Source organism: Salvelinus namaycush, chromosome 23 (assembly GCF_016432855.1).
Source record: "Salvelinus namaycush isolate Seneca chromosome 23, SaNama_1.0, whole genome shotgun sequence".
NCBI lineage: Eukaryota > Metazoa > Chordata > Actinopteri > Salmoniformes > Salmonidae > Salvelinus > Salvelinus namaycush.
In genome coordinates, this window is record NC_052329.1 from 10725593 (window position 1) to 10745258 (window position 19666).

Here is a 19666-nt window from a genome sequence, read left to right on the forward strand (position 1 = left end):
ATTGTAATTATTCGCTCCTATGGCCTATTTATTGCCTACCTCCTCATGCCTTTTGCACACATTGTATATAGATTCTCTTTTTTTTTTCTACTATGTTATTGACTTGTTTATTGTTTACTCCATGTGTAACTCTGTGTTGTTGTTTGTTCACACTGCTATGCTTTATCTTGGCCAGGTCGCAGTTGCAAATGAGAACTTGTTCTCAACTAGCCTACCTGGTTAAATAAAGGTGAAATAAAAATAAAAAATAAATAAATGTTTCAGAGCTCTGTTTTTCCTGTAATTTACTCTCGTGTATGATAGTTTTTGACTGCCTCACTAACGACACCTTTTGACTATTCCCTCCCTGTCTCCCATCGTGTTCATTACAGCTGATAATTTGGTGCTTCTGTCCCCAACCAAGGAGGGCCTACAGCAGCACCTACGTAGATATTCTGCACAGATTCTGTCAGACCTGGGCCCTGACAGTAAATCTCAGTAAGACAAAAATAATGGTGTTCCAGAAAATATCCAGTTGCCAGAACCAAAATTGCAAATTATTTTTTTACTTTAACTATTTGCACATCGTTACAACACTGTATATATACATAATGACATTTGAAATGTCTTCATTCTTTGGGAACTTCTGTGAGTGTAATATTTACTGTACATTTTTATTATTATGTTTATTTCACTTGTTTATTATCTACTTCACTTGCTTTGGCAATGTTAACACATGTTTCCCATGCCAATAAAGTCCTTGAATTGAATTGAGGAAAAAATTAGCATTAAGGGTAGAGGGAGGGAAAAGAGAAAGGGCTTTTTGAAGGGGAGGGGAAAAGAGAAAGTGGCTAGTGCTGAGGGATAGAGAAAGGGGAGAGGGCATGGGAAGAATAAGTAGGGTTAAGATAGAGATACACAGTTGATTTAATGTTCTCTGTTTCTTCAGGGAGGATATTCTAATAATTCTAATAACTCACATGGGCCTGTTGATGGACATCTCTGTGTTGCTGGGAGTTAGCACGGGTAACTGTTACTGTAATTGCCTGTTAGTGTCCATAATGGCTAACTGTCTCTGCAGCGCTTACTTTCGTTAGGTTGATACATTCATCACAGCCTCCTGTATTGACCTTATCTATCAGTTTCATTTCCTACAGAGTTATTTTTTATTTACAACTGTTTCTCTTCTCCTCCCATCTGCCTTACGGGGTCTTCAGCTTCTTCCGTCTGCCCGATGAGTTGCGTGCACCAGCTAGGCGAGCGCACCATCTGACCATCCCCACCACAGTCAGAAATTAATCAGGCGTTACGGCAATGCCGGGAATGATGTTTCGAGTCAAATCCATGACTGCCGGCTTAATTAGCGGTGAAATGGCGGAGGGTAATTGTCACGGCAACGAGCAAGGGTGTAAAAGGTCAGGTGTGCATGTTCTAAACCTCACCTCGACAGGATCGCATTAGCCTGTAGGACAACTCTATTCCCTCCATCCACTGGGAAATAATTGAAAAATATATTCAGTGCCCTTAAACTACCCCTCATTAATGATAAGGTGAAATTACACGAGAAAGCTATTATTATGACAATGTACTATCAATTCTATTATAAATGTGAATTAAATTGGGTCAATACGCCTTTGTCAATGTATGACTCTATGATAGCAGCTTGGTTGAAATAGGTCTGTGATGTCTACACAATCTATTTCCTCCACAGCTCCTCCCTTCTCAACATTACTCAGGCCTATCATAATCGCACAGCACTTTGGGCCTGCTGCTCCTCCATCCAGTGTCTGCTCTCAGACTGCTCCTGAATGGACACATGAAAGCCGATGGCCTAATCACTCTTATTATGTGCAGAGATGCTAGTACTTTGATAAACCATTGGAGAAAAAACTACCAGCGCTTCATAAACACACTGATGTGGAATAGATTCAGGGCGTACTGCTCTGGGTTGGTCAAAGCTCTTTATTGCCTTACTATTTTTTCATTGAAATTGTTAAAAGCATTATAACAAATAATACGGCAACAAAGACCTTGTACTGTTGTACATCTGTCCAGCATGGAGTGTGTCTCTAGTCTAGACCATAGGGCACATGTTTGTGTCTAGAGTTGTTTGTTGCTTATTTCGTTGCTTTGTAGAGATAACCGGGCTTCTGTGGAGAACATGCCACTTTTGTGGCATTTTTGCTCAGAGCATTGGGCTCTTGTTTAGAGCACAGTGTCTTTGAATGCTGTTCACATGCACCCCATCGTGTTGCTATCAGGTTTTCTCAATGTGTTGCTCTCTGTGGAGTCTGATGTAAGATCCTGTGTCTCAGAGGAGAGCTGTGTCCAAAGCCTTCCCACAAAGAGCCCGGCTGGTTTTATCTAGTGGAGCGCGCTGCCAGAAAGGTCAGGCTATTTGAATTTCTGCTCAGGTCTAAAAAAGCAAACAATAAAGCCAGGTTAAATCAAACAAGCAGCGAGAGAGAAAAAAGGAGTGGCACATTAATTTCTGACATGTTCTCAAGATATAAAAAAAAAGAAGAAGAAGCTCTCTACATTTGGTAATCGTGTTTTCCCAAGACAGGCATGAGTTTTAGCGAGGCGGTGAACCAACTTCCCTCCATTCACAAACAGATGTTATCACATGGCATTTAAGCACTGCCAGAAGTACCCAATGAAGGTGTTTGCTTTTTAAAATTGAGGTTGCAGGCGCGACGAGTCCCCCAAGGGCTCTCTCTCTCTCATCTTAAGGTGTTTCTTAAAACATACATCCTATTAGTGGCTAAACCCTTCAGGCTGGTAGAAGACGAGACAAACATCTCCACGCAGATCCAACAACATCTTCAAATACCTGAGGATGGGGACGGCGTCCACACTGGTGTTCTTATCAGGGGATACCTCTCAATCAGGCTGGGTTGGGCATTTCATATATTTATTTATTTTATTTAACCTTTATTATACTGTTTTTTTTCATTGAGATAAAATCTATTTTTCAAGAGAGACCTGGTCCAACAGCAGCAGAGGGAACAACGTTTCAGAAAAAACAACTTACATACACTAACACAACATTGAACAAAACTATAGACACACATACAGTACAACAATTACATATCACGTAAAGAAACACAAATGTCATAACTAAATAAACAGCTGCCCTAAAGACAGTTACTCTCTTCTGGGATATTCACATCGACCAAGTGTTTAAACTCCACCAACGTGACTAGATCATCAAATATTTAAATGTTTAGGAAAGAATTCCAGGACCACGGAGCTGAGTAACTGAAACTATTTCTACCATGACCTGTTCTAATTCTTGGTACTGTTAAAAGCAAATGAGAACGGGACCGTCATTTATATTTATTTACTGACCTGATTCAAAAATAATATAGATAAAGTGCCATTTTACCCAAAATGTACTTATAAATCAGTGTATACCAGTGTTGAAGCCTACGCAAGGTCAATGACGACCAGCCAACAGCACTGTAGAGATCACAATGATGTGTTAAATGTTTATGGTAATAGTGATTGGTAATGAACCTGAGGGCCGCATGATATACTGTATCAAGTGCTCTCAGGGTAGTGGTTGATGCCTGCATATACAGTTGAAGTCGTAAGTTTACATTCACCTTAGCCAAATACATTTAACTCAGTTTTTCACAATTCCTGAAATTTAATCCTAGTTAAATTTCCCTGTGTTAGGTAAGTTAGGATAACCAATTTATTTTAAGAATGTGAAATGTCATAACAATAGTAGAGAGAATTATTTCAGCTTTTATTTCTTTCATCACACTCCCAGTGGGTCAGACGTTTGCATACACTCAATTAGTATTTGGTTGCATTGCCTTTAAATTGTTTAACTTGGGTCAAACGTTTCAGGTAGCCTTTCACAAGCTTTCCACATTAAGTTGGGTGAATTTTGGCCCATTCCTCCTGACAGAGTTGGTGTAACTGAATCAGGTTCGCAGGCCTCCTTGCTCGCAGATGTTTTTTCAGTTCTGCCCACAAATGTTCTATAGGATTGAGGTCAGGGCTTTGTGATGGCCACTCCAATACCTTGACTTTGTTGTCCTTAAGCCATTTTGCCACAACTTTGGACGTATGCTTGGGGTCATTGTCCATTTGGAAGACCCATTTGCGACCAAGCTTTAACTTTCTGGCTGATGTCTTGAGATGTTTCTTCAATATATCCACATCATTTTCCTTCTTTATGGTGCCATCTATTTTGTGAAGTGCACCAGTCCCTCCTGCAGCAAAGCACCCCCACATGATGCTGCCCACCCCCGTGCTTCACAGTTAGGATGGTGTTCGTCGGCTTGCAAGCCTCCCCCTTTTTCCTCCAAACATAGCGATGGTCATTATGGCTAAACAGTTTTATTTTTGTTTTCTCCAAAAAGTACGATCTTTGTCCTCATGTGCAGTTGCAAACCATAGTCTGGCTTTTTTTATGGCTGTTTTGGAGCAGTGACTTCTTCCTTGCTGAGCGGCCTTTTAGTTTATGTCGATATAGGACTCGTGTCATGCACAAAGTAGATAAAAACTATAGTTTTGGCAAGTCGGTTAACAAGAAATTTGTGGAGTGGTTGAAAAATGAGTTCAATGACTACAGCCTACGTGTATGTAAACTTCCGACTTCAACTGTATATATAATCACTGAAATCCAAAGCCACCAGTAATGTACATCGTGGTGGTGTTGGCGTGTTGATGATGTTGAGTGGTGTTTGAGTGGTGGTGATGTTGGAGTGTTGGTGGTGTTGGAGTGTTGCTGGTGTTGGTGTTGGGGTGGTATTTGAGTGGTGGTGGTGTTGGAGTGGTGGTGGTCTTGGAGTAGTGGTGTTGTGGTGGTGGTGGTGGAATGGTGGTGGTGGTGTTGGAATGGTGTTGGAGTGGTGGTGGTGTTGGAATGGTGTTGGAGTGGTGGTGGTGTTGGTGTGGTGGTGGAATGGTGGTGTGGTGTTGGTGGTGGTGTTGGAGTGGTGGTGTTGGAATGGTGGTGTGGTGTTGGTGGTGGTGGTGGTGGTGTTGGAGTGATGGTGCGGTGGTGGTGGTGTTGGAGTGATGGTGCAGGTGTGGTGGTGGTGTTTGAGTGGTGGTGCGGTGTGGTGGTGGAGTTGGAGTGGTGGTGCGGTTGTTGGTTGTGTTTATATACCGACAGTGCCTTAAGTCTTAGACGTAGTGATTCCTTGAATTACTGAAGTGGTTTCCCGCTGTAATTACACATACAACCAGGAACAAAGGCTGTGTAATGTGAAGTGGCACTAGAGACAGCTGTACAAATTGTTTGGTGTATGGACTTTTTTCTCTCCTTCTCCTTCACTGAATGTCGGATAATGTACCCATAAGAAAGTGATACACATGCATTTAGGTAATTTTCACTTGGATGTGTATCACACAAAACAGCCTAGTTTGGTGTTGTTAACAACCAACAATTTCCTCGTACAGAAATCATAGGATGGAATTTGGGCATTGCTGTTCACTCCTGAGTCAGAGAAAGCCGTGAGTAAGTGAAGGAGTTGAGGAGGAAATGGGCTGTTGTTGCCGTTTTAAAACCCCTTACCTTTGATAGAGAGATGGTATATAAAACGGTGAGCTAGCTAGCTAATTCCTGCTTCACGGCCCTCAGGGGCTTTGCTCAATTATGCCGTGCTAATCGTCCTACTGCTCATGGACTTTGTTTTGGCTAGGCCCAGGAAGTAGTGCTCTGCTGGCAGCTCAATAGTGGTCATTGATCAAACCTGGCGGAGCGCTTTGAGACCTACAGGGAATGTTTGAGAGAGAAAAGAGAGGGAGAGAAAAGAGGTAGGGGAGATTAGCAAAATGAGAATGTTACTCAGAAAAACTAAAGAATGGAGATCCTCTGCCAGGAAAGGCGGTGTGTGTGTGTGTGCGTCTGTGTGTGTGGGGGTGTGTGTGTGTGTGGCTGTATTTCCAAGTGGGAGTTGCAGTTGGGGGAGGAAAGAAAAGCTGTTGCATTCATTTTTCACAAAGCCAGTCTCAGTTCACCCAGTAATTACATGCAGACTAAAAATGTATCAACAACTGTGAACACCTGACTGACATTCTCTCTTTCTCCATCCCTCTTTCACACACTTCTTTCTCTATCGTAGTGAACAAACACAAGCCATGGATTGAGACGTCGTACCATGGGGTGATCACAGAGAACATGGACATCGTCCTACTGGACCCTCCCCTGGTGGCCCTGGACAAAGACGCCCCCGTGCCCTACGCAGGTATGGAACACCCCACAGCTGTGTGATTTGGTATTTTATTAGCATCCCCATTAGCGAAAGCAGCAGTAACTCTTCCTTGGGTCCACACAAAACATGAAAAGTGGTGGAATGGTGAGCGAAGTACCAAGTTGTGATGAATGGGTTAGCGAAGTACCAAGTTGTGATGAATGGGTTAGCGAAGTACCAAGTTGTGATGAATGGGTTAGAGAAGTACCACGTTGTGATAAATGGGTTAGAGAAGTACCACGTTGTGATGAATGGGTTAGAGAAGTACCAAGTTGTGATGAATGGGTTAGCGAAGTACCACGTTGTGATGAATGGGTTAGCGAAGTACCACGTTGTGATGAATGGGTTAGAGAAGTACCACGTTGTGATGAATGGGTTAGAGAAGTACCAAGTTGTGATGAATGGGTTAGCGGAGTACCACGTTGTGATGAATGGGTTAGAGAAGTACCAAGTTGTGATGAATGAGTTAGCGAAGTACCAAGTTGTGATGAATGGGTTAGCGAAGTACCAAGTTGTGATGAATGAGTTAGCGAAGTACCACGTTGTGATGAATGGGTTAGCGAAGTACCAAGTTGTGATGAATGGGTTAGCGAAGTACCACGTTGTGATGAATGGGTTAGCGAAGTACCAAGTTGTGATGAATGGGTTAGCGAAGTACCAAGTTGTGATGAATGGGTTAGCGAAGTACCAAGTTGTGATGAATGGGTTAGCGAAGTACCAAGTTGTGATGAATGGGTTAGCGAAGTACCAAGTTGTGATGAATGGGTTAGCGAAGTACCAAGTTGTGATGAATGGGTTAGCGAAGTACCAAGTTGTGATGAATGGGTTAGCGAAGTACCAAGTTGTGATGAATGGGTTAGCGGAGTACCACGTTGTGATGAATGGGTTAGCGGAGTACCACGTTGTGATGAATGGGTTAGCGAAGTACCACGTTGTGATGAATGGGTTAGCGAAGTACCAAGTTGTGATGAATGAGTTAGCGAAGTACCAAGTTGTGATGAATGGGTTAGAGAAGTACCAAGTTGTGATGAATGAGTTAGCGAAGTACCAAGTTGTGATGAATGGGTTAGCGAAGTACCAAGTTGTGATGAATGAGTTAGCGAAGTACCAAGTTGTGATGAATGGGTTAGCGAAGTACCAAGTTGTGATGAATGGGTTAGCGAAGTACCAAGTTGTGATGAATGGGTTAGCGAAGTACCAAGTTGTGATGAATGGGTTAGCGAAGTACCAAGTTGTGATGAATGGGTTAGTGTCATTCATTCAGAGGACAATTTACTCGCTCTTAACTGCTGTGGTTGACCTTGGTTCTTGGAAGCTCTTGTAAATCATTAAAATAAAATGCATTAAGCCGGAACATGTTATTTCATAGTTCTGCTTTCCAAGAAAATAAAACAGAATGTATACTTTCTTATTTAAAACCACTAGCTTTAAACTAGTACTACCAAACACATTCCTATGAAAGCTATTCACTCCCTTATGTCCTTCAACCATGTATGAAACCAACACGAACTTGTATCCCTCTTAGTAGTGCAAATACAATTAGATTGAATCAATGTGATGGTGAACACTCCCCTATTGGGTTGCCAGTCCCAGTGGGTTGTCATTAGCTACAGGCTAACTGGCCAGCCTGGCTACACTGCCTCCTGCCAGGCCTCTTGATGTGGCCAAGGCCTCAGTGTGGGGTTGGCTCCTGGGCTGGTGCCCACTCTCAGAACCCCTCAGGCTGGGTTGGAGCAGCTCTGATGTAGGCTGGCGAGAAGGACGGCTGGCTGGATATGGTTGTCTGATTTTTCCTTCTAGCATGTGGAGACAGTGTAGTGGCCTGAGAGGGTTGCCTGTAATGGCCACCCTAAAGGGAGAGAGAGAGACAGAGAGAGAGAGAAAAATAACATATGGAATCATGTAGTAACCAAAATGTGAAAATAATGGTGGTCCAGTTGCCAGGACCACGAACACAAATTCCATCTAGACACCGTTGCCCTAGAGCACACAAAAAACTATACATACCTTGGCCTAAACATCAGTGCCACAGGTAACTTCCACAAAGCTGTGAATGATCTGAGAGACAAGGCAAAAAGGGCCTTCAATGCCATCAAAAGGAACATACATTTTGACATACTAATTAGGATCTGGCAAAAAACATTTGAATCAGTTAACTTCTCTGCGCTACGGATCCCTTTAGCGGGATCATTTTCCTAAACAACCGCTGAATTGCAGGGCGCAAAATATTACTAAAAATATTTATAATCATGCAATCACAAGTGAAATATACCAAAACACAGCTTAGCTTGTTGTTAATCCACCTATCGTGTCAGATTTTGAAAATATGCTTTGCAGCGAAAGCAATCCAAGCTTTTGTGAGTGTATCAATCAATGCTACAACAGCTAGCCCCAAATTAGCATGGTCACGAAAGTCAGAAAAGCAATACAATTAATCGCTTACCTTTGATAATCTTCGGATGTTTGCACTCCCGAGACTCCCAGTTACACAATAAATGTTCTTTTTGTTCGATAAATATTACTTTTATAACAAAAAAACGCCATTTGGGTTGCGCGTTATGTTCAGAAAACTAAAGCCTCGTTCCGTTCGACGAAAATTCCAAAAAGTATCCGTAATGGTCGTAGAAACATGTCAAATGTTTTTTATAATCAATCCTCAGGTTGTTTTTAACAAACATAATTGATAATATTTCAACCGGACCGTAACCTATTCAATAAAAGAGAGAAAGAAAATGGAGAGCTACCCCTCTCGCGCGCAGGAACTAATCAAAGGACACCTGACTAGTTTTGAAAAATCTTGCTAATTTTTCAAAATAAAAGCCTGAAACTATGTCTAAAGCCTGGTCACAGCCTGAGGAAGCCATTGGAAAAGGAATCTGGTTGAAACCCCTTTAAATGGAAGAAAGACGGGCAAGGAAACAGATAAAAAAATAAAAAAATCACTTCCGGGTTAGATTTCCTCAGGTTTTCGCCTGCAGAATCAGTTTTGTTATACTCACAGACAATATTTTGACAGTTTTGGAAACTTTGGAGTGTTTTCTATCCTAATCTGTAAATGATATGCATATTCTACGATCTGGACCTGAGAAATAGTCCGTTTACCTTGGGAACGTTATTTAAAAAAATAATAATAATCTGACCCCTAGCGTCAAGAGGTTAAAGAACCCATTGCCCTTTAAGGTTGTGAGATCTGGGGTCCGCTCACCAACCAAGAATTCACAAAATGGAGCAGAATGCCTGCAGAGCAGAATTAGGCCAATACCCGCTAATCCAGAAAAGAGCTGTTAAATTCTACAACCACCTAAAAGTAAGCGATTCACAAACCTTCCATAACAAAGCCATCACCTACAGAGAAATTAACCTGGAGAAGAGCCCCCTTAGCAAGCTGGTCCTGGGGCTCCGTTCACTAACAGACCCCACAGAACCCCAGGACAGCAACATAATTAGACCCAACCAAATCATGAGAAAACAAAAAGATAATTACTTGTCACGTTCCTGACCTGTTTTCCTTTGTTTTTGTATTTGTTTAGTATGGTCAGGGCGTGAGTTGGGGTGGGCATTCTATGTTATGTGTTTCTATGTTGGGTTCTTTTCTATTAGCCTTATATGGTTCTCAATCAGGGACAGGTGTTTGACGTTTCCTCTGATTGAGAACCATATTAAGGTAGGCTGTTCTCACTGTTTGTTTGTGGGTGATTGTTGCTGTGTCTGTGTATGTCGCACCACACGGTACTGTTTCGTTTCGTTCTTTCATTCATTTTTCGTGTGTTCCTTCCTGTTCGTGCGTTCATGTTATATGTTCTCTAGTTCAGGTTTGTTCACGTTGTTTATTGTTTTGTAGTTATCAAGTGTTCTTCGTGTTCGTCTTCGTTCTTTAATAAAACAAATATGTATTCTACCCAAGCTGCGTTTTGGTCCGATCCATGCTCCTCGTCAGACGAGGAGGAGAACGAACGTTACATTACTTGACACATTGGAAAGAATTGACAAAGAAACTGAGCAAACTAGAACGCTAGTTGGCCCTAAACAGAGAGTACACAGTGGCAGAATACCTGACCCCTGTGACTGACCCAAAATTAAGGAAATCTTTGACTATGTACAGACTCAGTGAGCATAGCCTTGCTATTGAGAAAGGCAGCCAAAGGCAGACCTGGCTCTCAAGAGAAGACAGGCTATGTGCACACTGCTCACAAAATGAGGTGGAATCTGAGCTGCAATTCCTAACCTCCTGCCAAATGTATGACCATATTAGAGATACATATTTCCCTCAGATTACACAGACCCACAAAGAATTCAAAAACAATTCCAATTATGATAAACTGCCATATCTATAGGGTGAAATACCACAGTGTGCCATCACAGCAGCAAGATTTGTGACCTGTTGCCACAAGAAAAGGGCAACCAGTGAATAACAAACACCATTGTAAATACAACCCATATTTATTTTCCCTTTTGTACTTTAACTATTTGCACATCATTACAACACTGTATATAGACATAATATGACATTTGAAATGTCTATTATTTTGGAACTTTTGTTCTACTCTCTCTCTCTCTCTCTCTCTCTCTCTCTCTCTCTCTCTCTCTCTCTCTCTCTCTCTCTCTCTCTCTCTCTCTCTCTCTCTCTCTCTCTCTCTCTCTCTCTCTCTCTCTCTCTCTCTCTCTCTCTCTCTCTCTCTCTCTCTCTCTCTCTCTCTCTCTCTCTCTCTCTCTCTCTCTCTCTCTCTCTCTCTCTCTCTCTCTCTCTCTCTCTCTCTCTCTCTCTCTCGAAATGCAACTACCATGAATCTGGTAGAGAGAATGCCAAGTGTGTGCAAAGCTGTCATCAAGGCAAAGGATGGCTACTTTGAAGAGTCGTTGAACACTTTCTTGTGTTATTATTTCATTATTATTTTATTTCATAGTTTTGATGTCTTCACTATTATTCTACAATGTAGAAAATAGTAAAAATAAAGAAAAACCATTGAATGAGTAGGTGTGTACAAACTTTTGACTGGTACTGTACATAATACACAAAAGTGAAATAAACAATAAAACATTTACAGTAAAAATGACCCTCACACAAGTACCAAAATAATAAAGACATTTCAAATGATGTCATATATGTCTATATTCAGTTTTGTAACGATGTGCAAATTGTTCTCTCTCCCTCTCTCTCTGAGCTGTGGTCACGAGTATCTTCTGGAGACACAGTCTGGGGCTCACAGTCAGTCACTAATTAACTGAAGGGAGTTTTGTTTTTGGGGGCTTTGCCTAGGTACCATTCACACCTCATTAATTTCAATGCCTTGACTTAATACCTCGCTCTCTCTGACTGACACAATGTCAGACAGCACACACACACACACACAGGCCCATTGGAAATTATGTCCAGCAATTCCAACTGCTAAACTTGGGCTAAACATGGGCTTCTTAAGAGTCTACATTAACTTTTAAGCTATAGTGGATAATTAGTCAATCAGCTCCCACCAACTGGAGTGTCCATTACACTGTTTTTCCAGAGAGGCTGTTGGTGCGGCTGCTACTTTACAGCAGAGGGTAGGTCATTAAGTATTGAGTGAACCGGGGTTAATAGCTAGGCTGTACAGAGAGCTGCATTTCAGCCACAGGCTACAGCCTCTCCTCACTTACTAATGTGGCTGAATGGGTAGGGTCGCAGCGGGGAGACACAAGCACGATCGCACACACGTAGACACACAAAATGCAAATGCACTCTTTCTGAATGTTCACTTGTGTCAGTCTTCCTATCCTTTGGTGATCTACTAGACTCCGGTGCATCATACACACCCATATGCACACAAACACACAGGCATTTTCCAATCACTTGAGGGATCCAGCTCATCTTGTAAAGTTGTGCTGATGTGTCTATTCATCAGCACTGGTTATGTTTCACTGCTCTCCCTCAGTGGTGCTCTGTGTGGTGTGTCTGCTTTAGTTACCTACAGTAGGTTGAGTCAGCGCTTTTTCTGTGGAATTATTTGCTCTTAGGGATGGTTGTTGATCATTTCAGTATACCTATATGGACTGTAACTGCAGGTGCACAAATTCACTTCTACATGTTAGATGTTAGTATGTTCTATGGCCCTCAAAATCAAATCTGGACCTCAAAGCTAGTTCCAGGGACTGATTTAGACCTGGGACACCAGGTAGGTGCAATTGATTATCAGGTAGAACAGAAAACCAGCAGTAGTCCGGACCTCGTAGGGTAGGATTTGAATACATTTACATTTACATTTAAGTCATTTAGCAGACGCTCTTATCCAGAGCGACTTACAAATTGGTGCATTCACCTTATGATATCCAGTGGAACAACCACTTTACAATAGTGCATCTAAATCTTTTAAGGGGGGGGGGGGGGGTAGAAGGATTACTTTATCCTATCCTAGGTATTCCTTAAAGAGGTGGGGTTTCAGGTGTCTCCGGAAGGTGGTGATTGACTCCGCTGACCTGGCGTCGTGAGGGAGTTTGTTCCACCATTGGGGTGCCAGAGCAGCGAACAGTTTTGACTGGGCTGAGCGGGAACTGTACTTCCTCAGAGGTAGGGAGGCGAGCAGGCCAGAGGTGGATGAACGCAGTGCCCTTGTTTGGGTGTAGGGCCTGATCAGAGCCTGAAGGTACGGAGGTGCCGTTCCCCTCACAGCTCCGTAGGCAAGCACCATGGTCTTGTAGCGGATGCGAGCTTCAACTGGAAGCCAGTGGAGAGAGCGGAGGAGCGGGGTGACGTGAGAGAACTTGGGAAGGTTGAACACCAGACGGGCTGCGGCGTTCTGGATGAGTTGTAGGGGTTTAATGGCACAGGCAGGGAGCCCAGCCAACAGCGAGTTGCAGTAATCCAGACGGGAGATGACAAGTGCCTGGATTAGGACCTGCGCCGCTTCCTGTGTGAGGCAGGGTCGTACTCTGCGAATGTTGTAGAGCATGAACCTACAGGAACGGGCCACCGCCTTGATGTTAGTTGAGAACGACAGGGTGTTGTCCAGGATCACGCCACGGTTCTTAGCGCTCTGGGAGGAGGACACAATGGAGTTGTCAACCGTGATGGCGAGATCATGGAACGGGCAGTCCTTCCCCGGGAGGAAGAGCAGCTCCGTCTTGCCGAGGTTCAGCTTGAGGTGATGATCCGTCATCCACACTGATATGTCTGCCAGACATGCAGAGATGCGATTCGCCACCTGGTTATCAGAAGGGGGAAAGGAGAAGATTAATTGTGTGTCGTCTGCATAGCAATGATAGGAGAGACCATGTGAGGATATGACAGAGCCAAGTGACTTGGTGTATAGCGAGAATAGGAGAGGGCCTAGAACAGAGCCCTGGGGGACACCAGTGGTGAGAGCACGTGGTGCGGAGACAGATTCTCGCCACGCCACCTGGTAGGAGCGACCTGTCAGGTAGGACGCAATCCAAGCGTGGGCCGCGCCGGAGATGCCCAACTCGGAGAGGGTGGAGAGGAGGATCTGATGGTTCACAGTATCAAAGGCAGCCGATAGGTCTAGAAGGATGAGAGCAGAGGAGAGAGAGTTAGCTTTAGCAGTGCGGAGCGGAGCGCCTCCGTGACACAGAGAAGAGCAGTCTCAGTTGAATGACTAGTCTTGAAACCTGACTGATTTGGATCAAGAAGGTCATTCTGAGAGAGATAGCAGGAGAGCTGGCCAAGGACGGCACGTTCAAGAGTTTTGGAGAGAAAAGAAAGAAGGGATACTGGTCTGTAGTTGTTGACATCGGAGGGATCGAGTGTAGGTTTTTTCAGAAGGGGTGCAACTCTCGCTCTCTTGAAGACGGAAGGGACGTAGCCAGCGGTCAAGGATGAGTTGATGAGCGAGGTGAGGTAAGGGAGAAGGTCTCCGGAAATGGTCTGGAGAAGAGAGGAGGGGATAGGGTCAAGCGGGCAGGTTGTTGGGCGGCCGGCCGTCACAAGACGCGAGATTTCATCTGGAGAGAGAGGGGAGAAAGAGGTCAAAGCACAGGGTAGGGCAGTGTGAGCAGAACCAGTGGTGTCGTTTGACTTAGCAAACGAGGATCGGATGTCGTCGACCTTCTTTTCAAAATGGTTGACGAAGCCATCCGCAGAGAGGGAGGAGGGGGGGGGGGGGGGAGGAGGATTCAGGAGGGAGGAGAAGGTGGCAAAGAGCTTCCTAGGGTTAGAGGCAGATGCTTGGAATTTAGAGTGGTAGAAAGTGGCTTTAGCAGCAGAGACAGAAGAGGAAAATGTAGAGAGGAGGGAGTGAAAGGATGCCAGGTCCGCAGGGAGGCGAGTTCTCCTCCATTTCCGCTCGGCTACCCGGAGCCCTGTTCTGTGAGCTCGCAATGAGTCGTCGAGCCACGGAGCAGGAGGGGAGGACCGAGCCGGCCTGGAGGATAGGGGACATAGAGAGTCAAAGGATGCAGAAAGGGAGGAGAGGAGGGTTGAGGAGGCAGAATCAGGAGATAGGTTGGAGAAGGTTTGAGCAGAGGGAAGAGATGATAGGATGGAAGAGGAGAGAGTAGCGGGGGAGAGAGAGCGAAGGTTGGGACGGCGCGATACCATCCGAGTAGGGGCAGAGTGGGAAGTGTTGGATGAGAGCGAGAGGGAAAAGGATACAAGGTAGTGGTCGGAGACTTGGAGGGGAGTTGCAATGAGATTAGTGGAAGAACAGCATCTAGTAAAGATGAGGTCAAGCGTATTGCCTGCCTTGTGAGTAGGGGGGGAAGGTGAGAGGGTGAGGTCAAAAGAGGAGAGGAGTGGAAAGAAGGAGGCAGAGAGGAATGAGTCAAAGGTAGACGTGGGGAGGTTAAAGTCACCCAGAACTGTGAGAGGTGAGCCATCCTCAGGAAAGGAACTTATCAAGGCATCAAGCTCATTGATGAACTCTCCAAGGGAACCTGGAGGGCGATAAATGATAAGGATGTTAAGCTTGAAAGGGCTGGTAACTGTGACAGCATGGAATTCAAAGGAGGCGATAGACAGATGGGTCAGGGGAGAAAGAGAGAATGTCCACTTGGGAGAGATGAGGATCCCAGTGCCACCACCCCGCTGACCAGAAGCTCTCGGGGTGTGCGAGAACACGTGGGCAGACGAGGAGAGAGCAGTAGGAGTAGCAGTGTTATCTGTGGTAATCCATGTTTCCGTCAGTGCCAAGAAGTCAAGGGACTGGAGGGAAGCATAGGCTGGGATGAACTCTGCCTTGTTGGCCGCAGATCGGCAGTTCCAGAGGCTGCCGGAGACCTGGAACTCCCCCTGGGTCGTGCGCGCTGGGACCACCAGGTTAGAGTGGCAGCGGCCACGCGGTGTGAAGTGTTTGTATGGTCTGTGCAGAGAGGAGAGAACAGGGATAGACAGACACATAGTTGACAGGCTACAGAAGAGGCTACGCTAATGCAAAGGAGATTGGAATGACAAGTGGACTACACGTCTCGAATGTTCAGAACGTTAAGCTTACGTTGCAAAAATCTTATTGACTAAAATGATTAAAATGATACAGTACTGCTGGCTAGTGAAGTAGGCTAGCTAGCAGTGGCTGCGTTGTTGACTTTGTTTGAAAGTGTTGCTGGCTAGGTAGCCTCGATGACTGGCTAGATAATTACTCTAAACTACACAATTATCTTAGATACAAAGACAGCAAAGACAACTATGTAGCTAGCTAACACTACACTAATCAAATCGTTCCGTTGTAATGTTTCGGCAGAAGTTGGCTAGCTGGCTAGCTAGCAGTGTTGACAACGTTAGGACGACGAAAAATAGCTGGCTAGCTAACCTCGATAATTACTCTAAACTACACAATTATCTTTGATACAAAGACGGCTATGTAGCTAGCTAAGAAAAAAGTGCTAAGATCAAACAAATCAAACCGTTGTACTGTAATGAAATGTAATACTACCTGTGGAGCGAAGCGAAATGCGACTACTCGCTCCAACCCTCCAACCCTCGCTCCCTCGAATACCCTCGAATACCCTCGAATACCCCGGTTCAATGGTATGCACAGTCCTATTTACCACCATTACATAGATACAGTGATATTGGTGCCATGTTCAATCAAAACCAATAATCGTAACCTGACAAACATCCTCAGGCAAAATATTTCTATATCACTAGATTCAATAAAATATCTGGGCTCACTAAACACCATCACACATACATTTACTTTATTTTATAAGTATCTTATTTCAGACAGACGCTCTGTCCCTCCCTATTCACTGGTAACTAACAGCAAGAGTCTTCTATCTGGGTGGGACTGTCTGGTAATGTGATGAGCGTCTGAGGATCCCCGTAATGACGCTGAGTAAACAGATACGAGCAAACACACAGTGGGGCTAATGTGTTGTGATTAATTAGCCTCCGTCATGTTGTCGGTCTGAATGGGAGACAGAGAGCTAGCATAACACTCCTCCACACACTGCTAATGACAAACAGCCTGTCATTAGCCTAGCGGGTAGCGCCTAGCGGTTAGCGGCTCCTCCTCACCATACAGCAGGCTAGGGCTGAATGGTGGATAGAGAGCATTAAACAGCCTCTCATTACCCTAGTGGGTAGCGCCTTCGCTGGTAGCGCTTAGCGGTTAGCGGCTCCTCCTCACCATACAGCAGGCTAGGGCTGAATGGTGGATAGAGAGCATTAAACAGCCTCTCATTACCCTAGTGGGTAGCGCCTAGCGGGTAGCGCTTAGCGGTTTCTCCTCACCATACAGCAGGCTAGGGCTAAATGGTGGATAGAGAGCATTAAACAGCCTCTCATTACCCTAGTGGGTAGCGCCTAGCGGTTAGCACCTAGCGGCTCCTCCTCACCATACAGCAGATTAGGAGTGGATGGTGGATAGATAACATTAGCATAGTATTGAACCTGCATAATGTGTCAATTAATGTATAGTGATTATCATGTTTTAGGGAAGACCCAGATGCAGAGAGGTCGGTAATCCAGATCAGAGTCCAAAAGGTACAGAACGACAGGCAGTCTCAGGGTCAGGGCAGGCAGAGGTCAATAAATCCAGTGTGATGTGACAAAGTACAGAACGACAGGCAGGGTCAGGGCAGGCAGAATGGTGAAAACCGGGAAAACTAGAAAACAGGAACTAGAAACAGACAGGCGCAAGGGGAAAAAACGCTGGTAGGCTTGACGAACAAAGCGAACTGGCAATAGACAAGAGAACACAGTTATAATTACACTGGGGATAATGGAGAAGATGAGCGACACCTGGACGGGGGTGGAGACAAGCACAAAGACAGGTGAAACAGATCAGGGTGTGACAGTGATGATTTATTGTTTTGTAACTTGGAGTGTAGCCTAATATGGCCTTTTGTAGCAAAATTCTGTCCCATTAGTCATTGGTTCCACTGGAACATTCCATTGGAACATTAAAATGGGCATTCCAACATTGAACCAACTGTGTTTCAGACCTGACAGTGTAATAACTTGTCCCGCAGGTGATTCAATTCATTGAATTAACATATTTTCAGTCACAGAGTATAAATGGTACCTATCTGGCATGTTAATTTAGAGTGATTAAAGATTATGTATTAAGATGTAGAAAAAAAACATATTGGATTAGAGATGCCCTAAAGACCCTTTGTGCCTTTGAAAACTAAGTTAATGAGTGGAGGAAAAGATGGGAGAGGCTAGAGGGTTGCTTTTAATACACTAACAGATGTTTTGAACAGGTACCGCTGTGTCTATATTCCTTCAGAACCCAGGAGTTCAAAGACGTAGCTTGAAAAAATTAATTAAAAAGAAACAGATTCATAAAAAAATTTGCGAGAGAGAGAAATATCAGGTCTGTTCCGAGGCAGACCGATGCCTCTCCTCTTTCGACTTGTTCATTCCTTTTCTCTATTTCTCTGACTGGTAATTAAAAACCATCCTTCATGTGCTCTGCCATTTTGTGGAGGACTGGACTTTGACTCCTGGACAGTGCCTCAAATTGCTTTCTCTCTCTCTCTGTCTCTTCACCCATCTCTCATGCTACCACTCAAGCTCAATATGTGATCAGCTATAGTACACAGTATATACAGTGCATTCGGAAAGTATTCTGACCCCTTGAATATTTCCACATTTTGTTACGTTACAGCCTTATTCTTAAATGTATTAAATTGTAATTTCCCCTAATCAATCTACACACAATAGCCCATAATGACAAAACAAAAACAGGTTTTATAAATTTTTGCAAATGTATTATACATAAAAAACTGAAATATTACATTTACTCAGTACTTTTTTGAAGCACCTTTGGCAGCAATTACAGCCTTGAGGTTCTTGGGTATTAAGCTACAAGCTTGGCACACCTGTATTTGGGGAGTTTCTCCCATTCTTCTCTGCAGATCCTCTCAAGCTCTGTCAGGTTCGATGGGGAATGTCGCTGCACAGATATTTTCTCTCCAGAGATATTCGATCAGGTTCAAGTCCTGGATCTGGCTGGGCCATTCAAGGACATTCAGAGACTTGTCCCGAAGCCACTTCTGCATTGTCTTGGCTGTGTGCTTAGGGTCATTGTCCTGTTGGAAGGTGAACCTTCAACCCAGTCTGAGGTCCTCAGTGCTCTGGAGCAGGTTTTCATCAAGGATCTCTCTGTACTTCATTCTGTTCATCTTTCACTCGATCCTGACTAGTCTCCCAGTCCCTGCTGCTGAAAAACATCCCCACAGCATGATGCTGCCACCACCATGCTTCACCATAGGGATGGTGCCAGGTTTCATCCAGACGTGACGCTTGGCATTCAGGCCAAATATTTCAATCTTGGTTTCATCAGACCAGATAGTCTTGTTTCTCATGGTCTGAGAGTCCTTTAGGTGCCTTTTGGCAAACCCCAAGCAGGCTGTCATGTGCCTTTTACTGAGGAGTGGCTTCTGTCTGGCCACTCTACTACAAAGGCCTAGGGAGAGTGTTGGTGGTTCCAAACTTCTTCCAATTAAGAATGGAGGCCACTGTGTTCTTGGGGACCTTCAATTCTGCAGACATTTTTTGGAACCCTTCCCCAGATCTGTGCCTTGACACAATCCTGTGTCGGAGGTTTATGGACCATTTATTTGACCTCATGGCTTGGAATTTTTGCTCTGACATGCACTGTCAACCTTGGGACCTTATGTAGACAGGTGTGTGCCTTTCCAAATCATGTCCAACCAATTGAATTTACCACAGGTGGATTCCAATCAAGTCGTAGAAAAATCTCAAGCATTATCAATGGAAACAGGATTCACCTGAGCTAAATTTCGAGTCTCATAGCAAAGGGTCTGAATACTTATGCATATAAGGTAGTTCTGTTTTTTTACTTCATCATTATGGGTTATTGTGAGTAGATTGATGAGTATTAAAAAAAAAAAAAAAAAATTAGAATGAGGCTGTAACGTAACAAAATGTGGAAAAAGTAATTGGGTCTGAATACTTTCCGAATGCACTGTAGAGACGCTATATTCCTTAACCCTTTAGAGACACTACACAGGCTTCATTCCAGCTGTGGACGGAAACATTGCTGCTTCAGAATGCTTTTGGATCATATCCTGGCCAACTT

At 44.1% G+C, this 19666-nt stretch overlaps 1 protein-coding gene across 1 annotated transcript in view; it reads left to right on the forward strand.

Moving 5' to 3' along the window:
- The first annotated feature begins 959 nt into the window (after positions 1-959).
- Positions 960-19666, forward strand: part of LOC120018962 (calsyntenin-2-like) — a 96429-nt gene continuing 77722 nt past the window's right edge. Inside the window, exons 1-4 of the mRNA XM_038962171.1 lie at positions 960-1005; positions 6066-6188; positions 6455-6468; positions 17375-17390. Coding sequence (XP_038818099.1) covers positions 960-1005; positions 6066-6188; positions 6455-6468; positions 17375-17390 — 199 coding nt within the window. The remainder of the gene's footprint in view (positions 1006-6065; positions 6189-6454; positions 6469-17374; positions 17391-19666) is intronic.